This window comes from Sinocyclocheilus grahami, unplaced genomic scaffold (assembly GCF_001515645.1).
Source record: "Sinocyclocheilus grahami isolate Dianchi unplaced genomic scaffold, SAMN03320097.WGS_v1.1 scaffold989.1, whole genome shotgun sequence".
Lineage (NCBI taxonomy): Eukaryota > Metazoa > Chordata > Actinopteri > Cypriniformes > Cyprinidae > Sinocyclocheilus > Sinocyclocheilus grahami.
The window spans coordinates 134,829-156,490 of record NW_015506168.1 but is presented as its reverse complement, the minus strand read 5'-3'; the positions used below and the strand labels follow the sequence as shown (position 1 = coordinate 156,490).

At 38.0% G+C, this 21,662-nt stretch overlaps 1 protein-coding gene across 1 annotated transcript in view; it reads right to left on the bottom strand.

The window, feature by feature from the left end:
- LOC107565219 (syntaxin-binding protein 6-like) overlaps nt 1–21,203 on the bottom strand; it is a 57,159-nt gene extending 35,956 nt beyond the window's left edge. Inside the window, exons 1-2 of the mRNA XM_016250439.1 lie at nt 21,007–21,203; nt 7,181–7,379 (exon numbers count right to left, since the gene is read on the bottom strand). Of these exons, the coding sequence (XP_016105925.1) occupies nt 7,181–7,334 (154 nt within the window). The 5' untranslated portion in view covers nt 7,335–7,379; nt 21,007–21,203. The remainder of the gene's footprint in view (nt 1–7,180; nt 7,380–21,006) is intronic.
- Between the last annotated feature and the right edge of the window lie 459 nt (nt 21,204–21,662).

The window sequence follows — 21,662 nt, the reverse complement described above, 5'->3', positions numbered from 1 at the left end:
CTTTATTTATTCCTTCCCTTTCTAGCTTGTACTTATTTGAACAATGTCTAGAAACTTGCTATTACGAGCACTTCCTCTGTCTGTTTGCCTTTTTCTGAAGAATTGCTTTATGTATTCCCCAACTGTAAGTCGCTTTGGATAAAAGCGTCTGCAAAATGACTAAATGTAAATGTCTAAATGTTCATGTTCTGTACAGAAGTGCTGTTTTAATAAATATAATTTTGGATAAGTCACTTCGCTACAGTAACAGCCAAACTGTAATAATAATAATAATTTTTTATTATCATTATTAAACAAATATAAAATAAAGAAAATAACATTTAATTAAAGTCTCATGGAAGCCTGCTATTTCTTGCAAAAAAAAATTCCTGAAGTGATAAACTTTTTTTTTTTACTTTTTTCTCACAATTTTAAGTGTACATCTTGCATTTCTGACTTTTTTTTACCTCCGAATTGCAAGATATAAACTTGCAATATCCTGCAATTTTGACTTTTCGTCTCACAACTGAGTATATCTCACAATTCTGACTTTATAACCAGCAATTGCAAGTTTATAATCATGCAACTCTGAGAAAAAAGTCAGAAATGCGAGATGTAAACTCTCAATTGTGAGATAAAAAGTCACAGTTACTTTGTTTAATTTTTTATTCAGTGGAATGGGATTCCATAAAGAAACTGCTTGTAAACTGAACAACAAAGAAATGTTAATATGAAATGTTAATCTGAATTAAATATGAAAAGTACTATTTTCTTGCAAAACCTACTCCGACAAACTTTATTTACAACTTAAAAAAAATAATTTAACTTTATCATTAATACATTCCATTTATTGAAATTTTTTTTGAATGTCTTTTATTATATTGATGTTGCTGCCATTTCATGAATGCAATAAAACCATAGTAAAATAGTTGTATTAAAGGGGTGGTTGATTGCGATTTCACTTTTTAAATGTTAGTTAGTGTCAATTGTTGCTGTTTGAACATAAACAATATCTGCAATGTTACAAAGCTGAAATTTCAATGCAAACGAATATATCATCTTTTAAATTTCTGGCAGTTTAATGCCTACAAAAACAGCTTGTAGGGACTACAACGAGTTACTTCCCGGGTGCGTGACATCACAAACCCAGATAAACCCAAAACTAGGGGTGCACGAAAAAAATCAATTCATATGAATCGCTTTTCTGTCTTCTAACGATTCTAATCGGATTCACAAGTTTCAAAAACAATGTTTTAAAGCAGCGGTTCTTAATCCTGTTCCTCGCGTCCCCTGCTCTGTATCTCTCTCTCTCTCATTCAGATCATCAGCTCGTTAGCTCAGCTCCAACAATGAACTGTTCCAATTATACACTTTATGTGTATGGACAGACAGATATTTTTCACATAGCTATGAGAAGCATTAAACATGGACGCGCGAGCAGTTGCCGTGCTGTATTAAAGCTTTGATCAGGATAAAACCGTATATTAGAAGCTAGCATAAGCAGTAGCATTTACAAATAACAGCGTATCTAAAAGTATGAGACAACAACAAACAAAAAACATACCATTAACCTTTTGATGCACAAGCTATGCAAACCCCTTCTAATGCACAGCATGGGTCTAAAATGACCCATATACATTTCCTGTTATTTCATGCATGGCTGGGCATTTTTTGTTTCATCTTTTGAAATCAGTTTGCTTTATCAGCATTTAATATTCCATGATCTATGAATATTCTAAATATATTGTTTTCAATGAACATTAATTATTATTTTATTTTGCGTTACTATGTCGAGTTTACACACATGGGCCAAAAAGGACACTTGTTTTATGCAAGTGTGATAAAACAAAAGAATAAAGACAACATTTTGTTAAAATAATCATTTTAGGAGTTATTTAGGTTAACATATTTAACACTTTGTCACACATAACATACACGTATCACTGATAACCGATAACACTGAAATTGAACAGTAGTGTATCTGTAGTTCAACTGTAGTGAATTGTAGTGTATGTGACCGAAAAAAGAAAATAAAACTGACAAAATAAAATCCCATGGGTATTGCAACATCTCAAATTGCCATTTTAGTGCTTACATGCCTCACAAATGACAACTACATGTTTGTGCTCCTTGCACACAGGCCTGTTGCACCGGGAACACCAGCCGCTAATTTGTCCTCCTTTGGCCGGGTGGTGTCTGCATTCATTTTTTTGTATCCTACATCTTCCCATTGACTCTGTAATATGGTTTTGAAGGCGAGACGTGCCCTCCAAACACCTCTTCATATGTGGCATGACAAGCTCTTTGACCAGCTCCTTGATGAATAGCCGACATGCACTGGTCTCACCACCCGTGCAGTGTAGTTGGTGTAGGTCAGGGGTGGCCAACGTCAGTCCTGGAGAGCCACAGTTTTGCTCTACCTTGATAAAAACTCACCTGCCTGTAGCTTTCTAGTAACCCGTAGACCTTGATTAGCTTTGTTCAGGTGTGTTTGATTAGGGTTGGAGATGAACTCTGCAGGACTGTGGCTCTCCAGGACCGACGTTGGCTGCCCCTGGTGTAGGCATTGATGGTCCAGCAGCACCATGGGCACCACGCTAGAGGAGGACATCAGACAGGAGGGCCAATCGAAGAGGAAGAGGTGCAGGATCAGAAAAATCAGCAGCTGGTGAACCAGGTCCTGGGCAGCTCCTCAGGATATTGTGGCTTCTTGTTCTGTCCTGAGTAGGGGAATGCTCACTCAAGACCATTTTTTACTCAATCTATTAGACTGGGTCTGAGTTTCCTCATCAGACAAATTTGAATGTCATCAAATGAGTCTTCTTTAGGAGAGCTGAATTTTCACCCACAACTCCAGATTGACCCTGAGGCACATAGTCGAATTCATCAGCATCAGATATTTCAGACTCTGAATCAAGACAAAAAAAATGCCTCATCTTCCTTATCCTGTTCATCATGCAGCATCTCTACAAACATTTCAGCCATTAATCTTGAATGACTAGGACCAGCCATACTAACACTCAGGATAAAGAAAATAAAAGGACAAGAATATTTTTAAATGCACATCAAAGAGTTGATGAAGTATGTACTTATTATATATTGTCACTGTCAGACAGAAACCTTGTATGTGCAGAGCTGTTACTTTTCAGGAACACTGACAGACGTAAAGGCAAATAGTACTGATTTATGAAAAAAATAAAAAAATAAATATGTAGAAATAAGGTTTCCGTCTTGCCAGCGACAATATATATTTGTATACAATAACCTTCTATTTCAACTTTTATTTTGTTGACCTAGCTAAAGTTAGCTAGCTAGAATATGTCAACAACAAGCTAGCTAATAGTCTTGGACATGTTTCTCTTTCTCACTAATAATACATTTCAAGATCAAGGTAACTGGACATAATATTTGAATGCTAAGGTTGCCTTGATCTTGAAATGTATTACTAGTGAGAAAGAGAAATATAATATCAAAATATATCAAACATTTTCTGTGATGAAACAATTCTAAAATAAGACTTAAATGCATCAAATATACAAACGCAGCTTGTTGAGTTGTGGCAATAAAAATGGTCCTACTTGAAAAAAATGTGCAAATATCAAAGGTTTCTATATGGGTCATTTTTGACCCATGTGTGTAAACGTGATGTAGAAATACAAAAACTGTGTTTGTTTATAAAGTAAAAAAGGACAAATAAACAATGATTTGTGCAAATTAAAAACAATATATATAATGAATACCTAGAATAATAAATGATAAGAAACATTTCTTTCAGCGATTCAGCAAAGAAACACTCATCCATAACTGAATTAACATAGGAAATGAGTACGGGTCATTTTAGACCCATGTTGTGCATCAGAAGCGTAGTGATACAATAATGATTTTTATTAAAAAAGTAAGAAAGGAAAAATGAAAATAATGATTTGTGACGATCAAAAACAAGTTAATTGAGGAATTCCTGGAATACTGAATGATGAAATTAATTTCTTGCAAAGATCTGGTCACTGGTCACTTTAGACCCATGTTGTAGAGGTCTGCGCGGGACTGTTTTTTTAGTCCTGCTCCCGCAAGGTTATATTCTGCACCCACCCGCTCCCGCTATATATTCACTCTTTGTTCACCCGCTGTCCGCTTAGAATCATTTTCTTCCCGACTCGAAAGGAAAAATGAAAATAATGATTTGTGACGATCAAAAACAAGTTAATTGAGGAATTCCTGGAATACTGAATGATGAAATTAATTTCTTGCAAAGATCTGGTCACTGGTCACTTTAGACCCATGTTGTAGAGGTCTGCGCGGGACTGTTTTTTTAGTCCTGCTCCCGCAAGGTTATATTCTGCACCCACCCGCTCCCGCTATATATTCACTCTTTGTTCACCCGCTGTCCGCTTAGAATCATTTTCTTCCCGACCCGACCGTTCCCGCTAAATTTAGATCTCATTTCCAGAATCTCACATTTACATTTCCGCAACTGAAAGAAAGAGAGATAGGCTGACTAATAAAAGTGTAGTCTGCACAAAATTGTATGTTATTTTATTCGTCTTGTCAAGAGTCTTGAATTTATTGACTTTGAATTGAATTTATATGAATTATCTTAAGACACAAAATTCGTTTAATATTTTATGCATCATAGTAGGAAAAAAAGTGTCAGAGAAAATAAAAATGTTGTCCAAAAATTTGTATTTGAAACTGAGTTGAACATCCTTCAAGGACAGCGCATCCACACTTCGCTCCATCCTTATTCTGCTGTCACTCATCGACAGCCTGCCTGTTCTGTCTGAGGGCCGTATATTTACCACAGGTACAGCCTGCTCTGAGCATCGTTATGCACATGCTGTGCACAGACCACGCAAATAAAACGCGTGACGTTTAAAGCATGCGTGCATAACAGTCCTGAGCTCAAGCTGTACCGGTGGTCAATAAGAATAAAGCCCAGATATGCTGTTCGAAATGGACGTCGGGAACTGGATATTGTTAGACCACCTGCTCCCGTTCAAATTACACCAGAGCAGCGTTACACATAAAGCAGCGTTTGTGAGCACAGTGCTGCTTTGTGTACAGCGTTACCGGGGAAACTGCTATTTTTACTGCTCCAAAAGCGGCACCTAGTGGCAAAGAATGAATTTGCATTTTCATTCAGACCAACGCGAAAAGACCAACAAGTGGGTGGGTAATATGCTAATGTTTCACGTTGACTTCAACATGAAACGGCTTGGGATTCGTTTTAAAAACGACTCGTTTCAATGATTCAGAGTCGACTCTTTCTTGTGAGAGACAATAACTTTATACACGGTGCACTTTCAGATTTAAAAACTTTGCAGGATGTTTTCATTCACTTAGAGCTGTGTTACACACTGCATGAAAGGTTATTTAAAAAAAAATCCATAATAGGGGCACTTTAAGAGCCATGTTTCCTCAGGTTCTGCGCGATCCTCTTCACTAATATTCTCTGGGTCTCAATCAGGCTTAAATTGATAAGCAATATTGATGCCATTGTTTACAATACAACTGGAGCGCATTCTGAGGTGAGGGGCGGGGCATTTAGACACGCACTGGCGGTTTAACCAATCACGACACACTGGGCCAGCTAACCAATCTGAGCCCATTGCGTATTTCTGAGGGAGGGGCTTCATAAAACCAGGAAATCATCAGAGCGTTCATCAGAGAAGGGACAGAGCAATGCAGAATAAAGGTAAATTATGTGAAAATGCGTTTTTTAAAAACGACGCATTAACACATGTTAGACTCCACCCCATAAACAATCAAGCCTAGAAAAAAAACAGTCAGCCACCTCTTTAATGATACTGATATCTCGATAACAGTGCTACATTTCATTGGTAGTGAGCTCAGGACTTACTCAACTTCCTTTGAATCGGAGTTCACAGAAACACACACACTTTCTGCAGCAGCGTTTGGAATTCATTAGTCCGCAGTAACGGCGAGCAGTCGAGGCCCTGAGGCGCTCAGCACACCAACAACATCTATTCCCTCCACCATGATTCACAGTTGGAAGGAGACTGTGTGTTGGCACCGGCAGGGAGGAAACGCCTCCACTTGACTCACACTCATCGTAGTAATAGTTTTTGGAGAGCAGTGATTTCCTCATGATGATCATTGAGAGTTCAGGAACACAGGTGTTATCAGTCACAAGCGGGCAGATCGCAGACGGTATAAATACTTCTGAAGTCTCGCAGAACCACACTTCTGACTATAGCCATAAAGTCTGGTCCACTTAGCAGCTCATTCTAGACAAGAAAGATTTCTACTAAAGAAAACTTCTGACAATATGCATTTGGAAACGCAACCTGAACCAACCATCTTCCCAAAATTGCAATGAGAAGCCCTAATCAACATATGAAAAAATGTAAATATAGAAATTAAGAACTAAGAAATTAAATATTAGTTTTGTAATTTTTCCAGTTGCAATGTAAAAAATTATTATTATTATTATTATTTTGTATTTCTTATGATTTACTATTTTTCTTATATTGTATACAATAAATATTATATTTTAAATACTACATTTTTTATTTTACAGTGAATTACTACAAGAGTAAATTACTTATTTTGTTTTTATTTAGTAATTTTTAGATTTAATAAAAATCATCATCATCATTTATAATCATATTAAATATATGATCATACAAATTTTTGCCAAATTGTGCAGCCCTACAAACAAGCACAAATATTTTACTTGCTACTTAAAATACTTAAGTTGATGCTTAAGAAACTTAGATCAAATAAAATACATAAAAGACACTGTCCAGTTGCCAAGGCAATATTTCTCATTGTCATTTAGTTCAGCCTGATGTACAAAATAACTAAAGCTGCATAATTAAAATAAAAACTATATAAAACTATTTTAAAAAAAGAAAGAAAGAAAAGACAACAAAAACAAAAACTAAAAAAAACTAAAACTAGAACTAAAATAATAACAGAAAATATAAATACATAAATTTCTAAATATTAATAAAAAATGTAAAGTATCTCAGTTATACTAAAATCCCCATGCTAACCTAAATTCAAGTATCAAGTACCAATTATAAATAAACATGATTTGAGAAATGATTCATGCCTGCAGCTCAAAGGTGTTGGAGAAGTTAGTTAGTGCTGGGAGTTTGATCAAATCACTGACCCTTAACAAGAGCAGCAGTGATGGTGAAACAGCACTAATGAGGGATGTGGTGCAGTAAGACGTTACCTGATAAGCAAATGAATGTGGTGTAGTCACCAGGGCCTCCGGTAGCTAAAAACGGGATCTTTTTCTTCGTCCTCCTCTTCACCTGCACGACTGCCAGCAGCCTCTCGTCGTTGGGAAGAAAGATCACCTTGTTGAGGACCGATTTGGCATTCATTGTGGCCGATGGCGCAGGCTGGGTGACAGCAGGGGTCTCTGAACTCTGACGAGAGAGACATTGAGACAGTCAACATCTTTATACTGGACCTCTTTATACTGTATGTGACCTGAAGACGCAAAACTCTTTCTTGTATGGTGGTTTTCACATATTGTTTAAAAGCAGGTTAAGTTGCAAAATTGTGACCGACTTTACTATGATTTGTGACACATTTCTAATAAGTGAAGTGGCTTTTCAAACAAAAAAACATCTGGGACTAATTGGACTGTGAAATGTGTGCATTGCACACCAGAATGAAAGCAGATCTGAATGTGATTGGTTTCAATGCAGTGTGACTTTGCATGTGTTAAAGGGATAGTTCCCCCAAAATTTGCTGTTAATTATTCACCCTCAAGACATTTTCTTCAATAGAAAAGTAACAACAATTTTTAGTTGAAACCATTCATAAAATGCCGATCAGCAGCTGCCCATTTAACAAACAAAAAAAAATCATATCAAGGAACACAAAATTAATACCTGTGGCTCCTAACGATATATTGGGGTCTTATGAAGTGAAATAATTAGTCTGTGCAAGAAACTGAACATTATTTACAACATTATTGCCTGAAATCCAGAACCTCCGGCAAATGGTCCAGAGTGATGTTCAGTTCGTGAACGAATCATTCTTTTGAACCGATTCTTTTTGGTAAACTAGTTGAACCAGTTCACTGAATTGGACTGAATCATCTGAAACAGTTCGTGGCTCAAGCAGCACAGATCTACAAGTTACTCAATCAAAACTCACTTTCGGACGCCTGGCAGTCACTCCGGCTCAAAATGAGCCAAAACAGCAGCATATCTGATCCTCTGATGAATTAACTCATTTAGCGCTCCAGTTGCAAAATTCCCTTGATTTTTTTGACATATAAGAGGTCAATATCCTGTAAGTTTCAGAACTCAAAACTTTGTTTTTACTCTAAAAACAGCTGATACTGAAGGCAGTCTGTCACAACGACAGCTTGTGGAATGTTCTACTCTATGATGTAATAGTGTGGATAATCACCACCTCCACAGAAGATGATCAACGACTGCTTCTACATCACTGCCTGTTTAGCCCCGCCCACCGATTCTACATCACTGCCTGTTTAGCGCCGCCCACCAATAGGGTAGGTAAGTTTAGACCGATCATTTGCGTACTGACACGGTTGACATCTGTTAATGCACAATCACTGTTTTAGACCAACTATCTGTAACACTGTGTAAGATTTCCATTCAAAGTGCATATACTTACTTGCTGGCAACCCGCCAAAATAAAAGCTTGCTGATTTTAGGTTTGAAAATTTTGAAAATTCACATAAAAAAAAGTAAATATTAGCATTGTATTTTTTAAGTGTACAGTAAAATAATTGTATTTTTATTTAAAGGTCCCATGACATGCTGCTTTTTAGATGCTTTTATATAGGCCTAAGTGGTCCCTAGTACTGTATCTGAAGTCTCTTTCCCGAAATTCAGCCTTGGTGCAGAATTTCAGCCACTACGAGCCAGTCCCACAATGAGCTTTCCTTAGGACGTGCCATTTCTGTGTCTGTAGCTTTAAATGCTAATGAGGAGGAGAGAGGCGGGGCAACTGCCATGCTTTGCTCGTTTAAAAGCCATAATGTCTCTCGAGGAAAAAAAGTATTGCGCTCGCCTCGCACGGTAGTAGCTCATTTTCTCATGGGCGGGCCAAATTCTCTGGGCGGGCAAAGCAGAGAAAGGGGAGGTAACCTTTCCCCGTATGACGACATAAAGGGAAGATTCCAGATTGGGCCATCTGAGCTTTCATTTTCTCAAAGGCGAAGCAGGATACCCAGGGCTCGGTTTACACCTATCGCCATTTCTAGCCACTGGGGGACCATAGGCAGGCTAGGGGAACTCATACTAATGTTAAAAAACATTTTCATGCCATGGGACCTTTAATACTCATTTTTATTTACAAATATAATAGTATTGTTACACTTTATTTATTACTTTAGAAATAAACCAACTGAATAAAGTGCAATAACGCTATTATTACTACCATTAATGATTTTCTATAGCAATATTTAATGTACAGTGTGAGCAGCACCAACTCAAATCTCCAGGTGCTCTCATGAGAACCAGACTGAAAAACATATGTGCACCCCTGCTTATATGTGAATTCTCCAAATGCACTCCAATTATTTCAGGTTCAGACCACAGCGCAGTTCACCTAAAATGTGCATTAAGAATACAAAAGTGCCACTGGTTCACCTTACTTATCATTTGTACATTTCCAAATATTCTTGGGTGTTTGTTTCAAAACGTTCAATGAACTTCCTTCTTTCACCTGAACACCTGGAGGTTTAACACAGCCAATAGAAGACTATAGGTAAGTATAGAACTGCTGTAGCTTACAAAAGAAAAAAAGTTGAGCTGGATATTTAATCAATATAAAGGAATGGCCAAATCAGCAGTAATATCACTATTTTTCCTCTTTCTGGTCAAGAGCGAGATGAGCAAAATACAGAGTCAGACCAGACTCCAGTTCATTTAAAACACTTATTATTGGAGAGTAGACAAACAAAAGCTGCATGTTGCAACTGTTACTCTTCTTGCATTTTTAATGTATGAGCATAGAACATATTATAAATGACACTTGTTTTTGTTTTGAAAAGTAACTTAGCAGAAACATTATGATGCTATACAAAAATGGACCAGACCTAATGTTACAAAAAGAAAGAGTTAAGACAGACAGCTATCTTCAAAAACCTTTAAGAACCAAGCCCAGACCTAGTCGCAAACTCGTGCCGAAGCCTGAGGACACACGGATGACAGCGGCATACAAGCGATTTCTGCCTGTCAACAGTCATCGTGAGCTGGCATATGGGAGGCTGCACAAATTCATGATCGCTTGTATAACAGAACAAAGAGCCATTGTTACAGTAACAATGCCGGAGAAGTGGCACAAAGCTGCTGTTAGCAAACATCAGGCCTGGAGGCCATGCTTTTATTTGTCATCAAAAGGTCAGTGCTGCAGTTGTCTTCTTGGCACGCTGTTGTCTCACCTAAATGAGAGACCAGTGGCTTTCAGAAATCCAATTTGCCATTTTTCCACTTGATGTCAAACTGGCCCGGTTTAGTTGTCTTCTTGGCACGCTGTTGTCTCACCTAAATGAGAGACCAATGGCTTTCAGAAATCCAATTTGCCATTTTTCCACTTGATGTCAAACTGGCCCGGTTCTCTGCACACCCTCAAAACACATGCATTACTATCCAGCAAACACTCTGTCAGACCACATAGAGCCAGATTTACTAAACGGGGCAAATTAATGTGAGAACACAACTCTAAAAAATGCTGGGTTAAATACAACCCAGCATTGGGTAAAATATGGACAGACCCAGCGATTGGAAGACATTATCCCCCTTCCTGTGAGCATCTTCTTTGGCCTGACGGAGCTGTCTGAGTTTTGCAGTGAACCATGGTTTGTCATTGTTGTAAGTTAAGTGAGTCCTGGTAGGAATGCACATGTCTTCACAGAAACTGATATAAGATGTTACAGTCTCTGTGAGCTCGTCCAGACCGGTGGCAGCAGCTTCAAAGACGCTCCAATCAGTGAGGTCAAAACAAGCTTGTAAATCCTGCTCTGCTTCATTAGTCCATCTTTTTACAGTCCTTAATACAGGTTTAGCTGATTTCAGTTTCTGCCTGTAGGTCGGTATTAGATGAACTAAACAGTGATCAGAGAGCCCCAAAGCTGCTCGTGGGACAGAGTGATATGCATCCTTTATTGCTGTGTAACAGTGATCCAAAATAGTGCTGTCTCTGGTGGACACGTAATGTGCTGCTTGTATTTTGGCAGTTCACGGGAGAGATTTGATTTGTTAAAGTCTCCAAGAATGATTAAAATAGAGTCTGGGTACCTTTGCTCCATTTCAGTTATTTGTTCGGCCAGCTGTTGCATCGCGGCGCTCACGCACGCGTCCGGAGGCACGTACACATTCACAAGAATGAAAGAGGAAAACTCCCGCACGGTTTACAGTTTATGATGAGTGCCTCTAAATTAGGACAGCATACCTTTTTCAGCGTTGTTACATCTGAACACCAACTTTCGTTGATGTAGAAACACAATCCACCACCTCTGGTTTTCCCCGTTAACTCCGCGATGCGATCCGCTCTGAACAGCTGGAAGCCCGGCAGATGAAGCGCGTTGTCCGGAATGGCTTCACTCAGCCAGGTTTCAGTGAAGCACAGTGCAGCAGAGTTTGAAAAGTCCTTGTTGGTGCGGGTGAGGAGAAGAAGTTAATCCGTTGATTAACTTCTGAATGCTTGGGAGCGCAGTCTGAAAGCCGCGCGCGCGGAGCTTCACCAGGGCGCCGGCGCGTTTCCCTCTTCTGCGTCTGCACGCGTGTTTGAACAACACCGCTGTACCTCCGACTAGAATGTCCAACAAAACGTCCGAATAATCAAAAACCGGAAAAATATTGTCTGGGGTGTGCTGCTTAATGTTAAGGAGTTCGTCTCTGGTAAAACTTATAGAAGAAGAATGACAAAACACAGAACAAACAAACAAAAGCAATAGAAGAATCGTTGAGCTCAGCATCCTGGCTGCCATTTGCGGCGCCATCAAATCAATCCAGGTCCCAACCCAACCTTCTGGGTAGTAACCCAAATGCTGGGTCAAAACAACCCAATCGCTGGGTTTGTCCATATTTTACCCAACAATGGGTTGCATTTAACCCAGCATTTTTTAGAGTGTGGATAGTCCTGCGGGTGACACTGACACAGTCAGATCATTTCTAATCAATCATCAATGTCTGTGTAATCTAACAACACAGGTGCAAACTGAGTTAAGACATGCTAGTTTAAGGGATTACATAATTGGTGCAAATACCAGTAAACTGACTACGGCAAACCTTAGTAAATCATGTTGTGTGATTCATTTAAATACTCCCATAAATGTTTCTTCTGAAAGTAAAACTCCTACAATTGCATATGCAATAAGGTCAGCCACACCTCTTCATTGCAAATTTTTCACTGCGTGTATTAAATCCTGATAACTGTAACAACAAAAGTGGGTTTGTGCTCTTGACTTGTACTTATGCCACATACACTTCTGCTCAAAGACTGATATACTAGTATCTTAGTAATTCAGCATTTTTATGTCATCACAAGCTGGTCTTGATGTTGGTTTGTTGGTGATTTAAAACTATGCCAGATGAAGCGCGTTGTCCGGAATGGCTTCACTCAGCCAGGTTTCAATGAAGCACAGTGCAGCAGAGTTTGAAAAGTCCTTGTTGGTGCGGGTGAGGAGAAGAAGTTAATCCGTTGATTAACTTCTGAATGCTTGGGAGCGCAGTCTGAAAGCCGCGCGCGCGGAGCTTCACCAGGGCGCCGGCGCGTTTCCCTCTTCTGCGTCTGCACGCGTGTTTGAACAACACCGCTGTACCTCCGACTAGAATGTCCAACAAAACGTCCGAATAATCAAAAACCGGAAAAATATTGTCTGGGGTGTGCTGCTTAATGTTAAGGAGTTCGTCTCTGGTAAAACTTATAGAAGAAGAATGACAAAACACAGAACAAACAAACAAAAGCAATAGAAGAATCGTTGAGCTCAGCATCCTGGCTGCCATTTGCGGCGCCATCAAATCAATCCAGGTCCCAACCCAACCTTCTGGGTAGTAACCCAAATGCTGGGTCAAAACAACCCAATCGCTGGGTTTGTCCATATTTTACCCAACAATGGGTTGTATTTAACCCAGCATTTTTTAGAGTGTGGATAGTCCTGCGGGTGACACTGACACAGTCAGATCATTTCTAATCAATCATCAATGTCTGTGTAATCTAACAACACAGGTGCAAACTGAGTTAAAACATGCTAGTTTAAGGGATTACATAATTGGTGCAAATACCAGTAAACTGACTACGGCAAACCTTAGTAAATCATGTTGTGTGATTAATTTAAATACTCCCATAAATGTTTCTTCTGAAAGTAAAACTCCTACAATTGCATATGCAATAAGGTCAGCCACACCTCTTCATTGCAAATTTTTCACTGCGTGTATTAAATCCTGATAACTGTAACAACAAAAGTGGGTTTGTGCTCTTGACTTGTACTTATGCCACATACACTTCTGCTCAAAGACTGATATCCTAGTATCTTAGTAATTCAGCATTTTTATGTCATCACAAGCTGGTCTTGATGTTGGTTTGTTGGTGATTTAAAACTATGCCAGGTTCCTTGGCTATTTTCATGGTAAGTTAAAATACTAAAAAAGACAACAAAAAAAATAACACCCTAAGGTTTGCTTTAGATGAAAACACAATATGAATTCAGGGTTGACTCTGTTAAAAACGTATTTGAATGTATGTATTTGTATCTGAATAATATGATGTCCTAAGACAACTTAAACCAGCACAATTTAATCAAATATGTTAAGAAATACTGGACTCGACTGGCATGATAAGCATAAAGGTGGATTTTCATTTGATATTAAAGGGGTCATCGGATGCCCATTTCCCACAAGTTGATATGATTCTTTAGGGTCTTAATGAATAGTCTATAACATGCATTGATTAAAATTTCTCAATGGTAGTGTAAAAAACCCCCTTTTTACCCTGTCGAAATCAGCTCTGTTCACAGCGAGCCGTTTTGTTGCATTTCCCTTTAAATGCTAATGAGCTCTGCTGACCCCACCCCTCTCTTCCGTGGGGCGATGAGCTGTCCTCATGAGACTGTTTAATTTAGCCGCGGAACTCGCTAACTAGCACATTATTAGGAAAGGCGATTTGCAAAGATTCATAAAAGAACCTTTACTACTAAGAATACTCACTTCTTCTTAGGTGAAGTCGGATCACGAATGATTTGTGTGAACATAGACGCATTTATGTCGATCGGGGGCGCATTCCCTTCAGAAACAATGTAATCCACTGCGTCTTCAGCGGCTCAGATGTCGGGAGTAAATGACGACTGCTGTTCATTATTACATCCAACAACAGAACACCTCAATCGCTCAGGAGTCATTCTGGTCTACATCTGCTCCGGCGGTGAAACAATGGCGGAGTGATGACAGTCACTCAGGGCGGAGCTAAGCTAAAACACCAGCGTCAATCAACAATCGTGGGAGGGGCCTGGGTCTGTGTGACGTCACACAGCCAAGAATCTGAGAATGACTTGATTTGAGAAAGGGGATATTATTTATAGAGATTTAAAACATACCACTGGGTGGAGTTTTATCATTAGGATGGATGTGTACAAACACTGCCAACACACATTTATGTTCAAATAACATGTAAAAGTAAGAACCCTTGTGTGATTCTGGAACATGATCTGATCCCAGCGATTATTCAAAATAAAGAAGCACATTTTATCCACAGAAAGGTTCATTTCCTACAGTTCGTTATAGTGCCCTACTATGGGTTTGATTTCCAGAGTATGCAAGAACTGATTAAATGTATACTTTAAATGCAATGCAAGTCATTTTAGATAAAAACTAGAAATGCACGATACTAAATTTCTCTGCTGATACCTATAGTGATTATTCAGAATGCCATCTGCCAACGTTTAATGCACTTCAGGTTTCTTTCTCTTTGTGTTTTTATATCAATATGGTACACAATTATCCTATTTAGAGGTAGTTCAAAAGTAATCTAAATGTAATCAAAAGGCAGTCAGATTACATTACCTAAAAATGTATAATGTAGTGGATTACATTGCTATCTACAGTTTTATAGTTTCATGTAATTTAGAATCAGTAACGGATTGTGATTTATAAATAATCTACCCAGCTCTGTATAAGTAGCAGTTGTTGTTGTATTTTTTGGATATGCACATTGGATAACTTTCCGGAGGTAAATGCGAAGTAAAGTGACATACGGATCACAAGATGTTCTATTTTTCCACAGTTGAAACATTTAAGAGCATCAAAACAACATTTTGATGTTTGAATTTCGTGATAAAATGGACAGAATGTGACCTCTGAGACTTTGTTTCATATCAGAAGTAACAAATCACAAAGTTTTATGTGATTACTGGATGGGAGGTGTATTACAAATAATGTCTGGTGAAGGGAAAAACTGTGGACTTGGCATCCCTGGTTTAAACCACAGCTGATTCATGAGGTCAAAGAGCCTGTGCTAACTGTGCTATTTTTTTTAAAGCATTAAAGTGAGATTGCATTCATGCATTATTATTGCATTAACTTCAACAGCCCTAAATTCTACACACTCCCTTTAAATGCTAATGAGCTCTGCTGACCCCACCCCTCTCTTCCGTGGGGCGATGAGCTGTCCTCATGAGACTGTTTAATTTAGCCGCGGAACTCGCTAACTAGCACATTATTAGGAAAGGCGATTTGCAAAGATTCATAAAAGAACCTTTACTACTAAGAATACTCACTTCTTCTTAGGTGAAGTCGGATCACGAATGATTTGTGTGAACATAGACGCATTTATGTCGATCGGGGGCGCATTCCCTTCAGAAACAATGTAATCCACTGCGTCTTCAGCGGCTCAGATGTCGGGAGTAAATGACGACTGCTGTTCATTATTACATCCAACAACAGAACACCTCAATCGCTCAGGAGTCATTCTGGTCTACATCTGCTCCGGCGGTGAAACAATGGCGGAGTGATGACAGTCACTCAGGGCGGAGCTAAGCTAAAACACCAGCGTCAATCAACAATCGTGGGAGGGGCCTGGGTCTGTGTGACGTCACACAGCCAAGAATCTGAGAATGACTTGATTTGAGAAAGGGGATATTATTTATAGAGATTTAAAACATACCACTGGGTGGAGTTTTATCATTAGGATGGATGTGTACAAACACTGCCAACACACATTTATGTTCAAATAACATGTAAAAGTAAGAACCCTTGTGTGATTCTGGAACATGATCTGATCCCAGCGATTATTCAAAATAAAGAAGCACATTTTATCCACAGAAAGGTTCATTTCCTACAGTTCGTTATAGTGCCCTACTATGGGTTTGATTTCCAGAGTATGCAAGAACTGATTAAATGTATACTTTAAATGCAATGCAAGTCATTTTAGATAAAAACTAGAAATGCACGATACTAAATTTCTCTGCTGATACCTATAGTGATTATTCAGAATGCCATCTGCCAACGTTTAATGCACTTCAGGTTTCTTTCTCTTTGTGTTTTTATATCAATATGGTACACAATTATCCTATTTAGAGGTAGTTCAAAAGTAATCTAAATGTAATCAAAAGGCAGTCAGATTACATTACCTAAAAATGTATAATGTAGTGGATTACATTGCTATCTACAGTTTTATAGTTTCATGTAATTTAGAATCAGTAACGGATTGTGATTTATAAATAATCTACCCAGCTCTGTATAAGTAGCAGTTGTTGTTGTATTTTTTGGATATGCACATTGGATAACTTTCCGGAGGTAAATGCGAAGTAAAGTGACATACGGATCACAAGATGTTCTATTTTTCCACAGTTGAAACATTTAAGAGCATCAAAACAACATTTTGATGTTTGAATTTCGTGATAAAATGGACAGAATGTGACCTCTGAGACTTTGTTTCATATCAGAAGTAACAAATCACAAAGTTTTATGTGATTACTGGATGGGAGGTGTATTACAAATAATGTCTGGTGAAGGGAAAAACTGTGGACTTGGCATCCCTGGTTTAAACCACAGCTGATTCATGAGGTCAAAGAGCCTGTGCTAACTGTGCTATTTTTTTTAAAGCATTAAAGTGAGATTGCATTCATGCATTATTATTGCATTAACTTCAACAGCCCTAAATTCTACACACATAAGTTGCTGTCTGACACTTTTTTTTCCCACCCCCTTTTGATCTCAAACAATCGGCCACTAAACAATTGATTGGCTGCATCCCTAATAAAAACATCTCCCAAATGCATAAATGTAAAATAAAGTGGCTGGAGTAGCTAAAGACAGTGACAAGAATACCATCAGGCTGTCCATTACCAGTTAGTCACCAAATCAAAACTGTCGGAAGCTGGAGCAACCACTGAACCTAGAAACCACGCATTTCAAAACGAATCATAATAAACCAAGAGAAAACTGAAGATACTCCAGGAACTATGAGTCACCTACTTGGGGTTGGGAAAAACACAAGATGAAGAGAAAATACAAACATGTACAGAACACTTTAGTCTAGTTAAAGCGCTTAGATAGTGAAGTTGAAGCGCTGTTTGCCTCCCATCAGCCAAGTGGGAGCTGTAAGGATGTTACACCACAGAGCGGAAAATATGACAAGCGGCTCAGAATCCAGAGTAAAGGAAGAAAACACATGAAGCTGAAGGCCTGTGACTTACTACACTAAACCCTTCACAACGGATTCAAAACAGCCGATTAACGGCACAGGAACAATACAGGAGTTCGTTATTTCACTCACGGAAGGAGGATACAAAAATAATCATCTCTTATTTGAATTGTTTTCAATTGAAAATGATCTACTTACTATACATTTTCTTTTTTTTTAATGATTCATTTAGTTATTAGCTTTTCATCAACCCACAGGAGTTTGTGAATCCTAGTTTAGGAAGCTCTGAATCATCACAGACATGATAGACGTCATCGTTTTACTAATTCAGAAACCACTTTTACATTTCCTCCCAATCATTCTCAGATACTTCTCTAAAGAGTTATTGGAAATACCACACACATGTCACGTTGAGTCGTGTTAAATACCACACACAGCTCAATTTATGCTCAAATAATTTCTGCAATATAGTAACACACTAATGTTCTGCAGTGACACATTATACTTCTGGATAAACTCATAAACACATCTGAGAGGAAAATAAACCCTTAACACAGGCAGGAATGGTGCATAAACACAAGGGTGATTCAGCAGTAAGTGAGACTTATTACCAGGAACCCAATAGACAGCCATGATTCAAGAAGCCTGATGTGTGGACTTCATTATATTTAGACCAGAGTTCCTGAACAATCCCCTCATAAACCCTAAATCAGAGCAGAAGCACGAGGAGCTGTATGAAAGAATGAAAAAGCTAAGCCAAGCAGTTTTAATCATACCGTAATAGACTAGGATTGATAGTTCTGGACTTTCTTGCACGCAACTTGTTTTTATCATCAAGCACACATTGCCTTAATTCTCTGCTTTACAATGTAACCTCAGAGTTCAGATAAAATAGAAACTATCATCTGTATTTTTCTTGGATAACGACTTGATGACTTCTGTATTAGATATAATGTTATTCTGACCTTGAATTCACAGGGGAGGATTTATACTCTATTTTGACATAAAATGAACAAAGCGTATGACTCAAACCGACATGATTATGGAGAACCAAATAAGAACAAAACAATGAACTTCATTTGTAGTGAACATAACAACAACTAATTTATGAGATTCCAAAAGTATGAATCTAGTGGTTTACTTTGCTAAAAATGTGCTCATCCTCCATACGAGATTAGGATGAGTTTGTGTCTTCATCAGGTTTGGAGAAATGTAGCATTGCATCAGTGTCTCAGCAATGGATGCTCTGCAGTGAATGGGTGCCGTCAGAATGAGAGTCCAAACAGCTGATAAAAACATCACAATAATCCACAGCACTCCAGTCCATCAGTTAATGTCTTGAGAAGTGGAGAAAATAAAAAAATAAAATAAATAAATAAATCCATCAAGGCATTTCAACTTTAAACCATCTTATGGTTCTGGCCATAATCCATAAGAAAGCTTCCTCCAGTGAAAATAATCCACAGCACTCCAGTCCATCAGTTAATGTCTTGAGAAGTGGAGAAAATAAAAAATAAAATAAATAAATAAATCCATCAAGGCATTTCAACTTTAAACCATCTTATGGTTCTGGCCATAATCCATAAGAAAGCTTCCTCCAGTGATAAAGTCCATCTGCTGTTGTCTCTCACATCAAAATCCAGCCACATATGTGTTTAGAGCCGTTTTGTTTTGGCTTGTAAACAGTGCTTGATCTGTGCAGATTTCTCTCCTGATTCAGACCAGAACACTTTTTTCACTGGAGGAAGCTTTCTTATGGATTATGGCCAGAACCATAAGATGGTTTAAAGTTGAAATGCCTTGATGGATTTATTTATTTATTTTATTTTTTTATTTTCTCCACTTCTCAAGACATTAACTGATGGACTGGAGTGCTGTGGATTATTGTGATGTTTTTATCAGCTGTTTGGACTCTCATTCTGCCGGCACCCATTCACTGCAGAGCATCCATTGCTGAGACACTGATGCAATGCTACATTTCTCCAAATCTGATGAAGAACAAACTCATCCTGATCTTGGATGGCTTGAGGGGAGTACATTTTCAGCTCATTTCATTTGCGACTCAACTATTCCTTTAATTTACATTGATCAACAACACACTAAGTTTATCAATGAAAACTCAACTGTGCTGGTTTGATGCACAATGAACATACATTTGAGCTGCCTTTTGCCATTTTCAAATTAAGTTCTTAAGTGAACTATGCTATTTCTTTAAGTATATTATTTAGTGCTGTCAAATGATTAATCACAATTAATCGCATACAAAATAATAGTTTTTATTTGCATAATATATGTTACACACACATATAGTATATATATATATTTTTTAAAATATTTACATTATAAATAAATATTTTATATAAACCTAACATATTTTTCTGAAATATATACATGCATGTGTGTGTATTTATACATACATAAATATACACAGTGCACACATACATATATTATGCAAACAAAAACTTTTACTTTGGATGTGATTAATCGTTTGACAGCACTAGTATTAATGTATGTGTGTATAATGCAGTTACACCTCAGTACAATGTTGTTTAGTTTTCATTCTAACAAACCAAACTATGATTCCAACTAAACTCGACTGATAGTGACACTACAGTGAAAACAGAATTTGATCATTGTGATCATCTTTTTTGAGTATTATAGGCCTAATATAGACACAACTCTCCCTCAAGTCACTTTTTGTAATGTATTTTTGCGGGTAAAAATCCTAAAATATGTTACAGTATTCAACAGGTCATGTGGGGCTCCTGAGATTAACAGAGGCTTCAGTAAGCATTATTTAAAACTTTTTTTTTTTAAATATATATCATTTTTAAGGCACTACTCATTTCATTAGTGCAAAATAAATAAACAACATAAAATAGAAGTACAATACAAATTGTTTGTCTAACATTTCCAGTACCTTCAAACATGTAAATGACAAATTTGTTTTGGTTAAATTATGTTTTTATTTTAAATATGGCTTCTAATTTTCAATCTTGTGATGTAACCCAACTGCAACCAAGACACAGTGTTGTGAAAACGTTTTTCCCCTGAGGCGTTAACAATCCCTCAACAGTGATGCTGTCTAGAAAGCTGACCCAAGTCAGTGTTTGATGAAAAGTGTGTTGTCTTTTCCTCCTCTGGTGCTTATCACCGGTTAAAATAAGCAGGAGTGTTGCATAACTTATGTATAAAACTCACAGTAGCAGTAACATCAGTGTGGCAGCTTAAAAGTCTCCAGTCTCGCTCCAGTCTTTCAAAAGAAACTGAAAGAGATCGTGTTAGTCGCCAGACACACAATAGAGCATTGTGTTCGTTTCATAACAACGAGATTCTAACTTGAGTTTCACATCTTCACAAGACTTCTAAGTGCTCCTCCTCTCTCACTACAGCTCAGACACATCACTAGCAGACTGCTGTTTCTCTTACCTGTCACTGTGTTCAGCGTTATTCTCTCTTCAGTCTTCAGTCTGTGCTGCTGCGCAAGTTTGAACCCGCGCCTCTCCTCTCCTCTGCTCTGCTGTCAGTGCTCTGCAGTGGTTAGTGTTCACTCTGTAGTGCGCACTGCCTCGACAGCACACCCCGCAGCTGCTGGACTGCGTGGAGATGTGAGTGACGCAAAACCTGCTGCGCTTCACTTCCTTAAAAGCAGAAGTATTCTGGCACCTCCACGCAGCTCACAGTTGAAAGAAATAAAGTGGTTTGGAGTGAGAACTATTGGACAGGGATCACCAAGAATATTTGGTGGGAATTTTCAACGCAATGTAATGGTGAATGTTTTTTAGTTGTGCCAAGATCTAACATATTTCATTGGCTAATATTATTTCATTTATGTTTTAGTCGCCATCTAGTATGACCAATTGGAATTTAATCCGAATTTGCAGATGTGTTATGTAAATCTAACTTAGTAAAACATGCAAAGTAGGGTTAAACATCAAATGTCTTGACAATATCCATTTAGACCTAGCATTCTGTTTTCTCACTTAAACAAATATAGCGTTTATTGAATTCATTGAGATCAACCATCAAAGTTAGCATAAGAAAAATGATCAATTATTGTTCTTTCTAGAACTAGCCAATCCTTG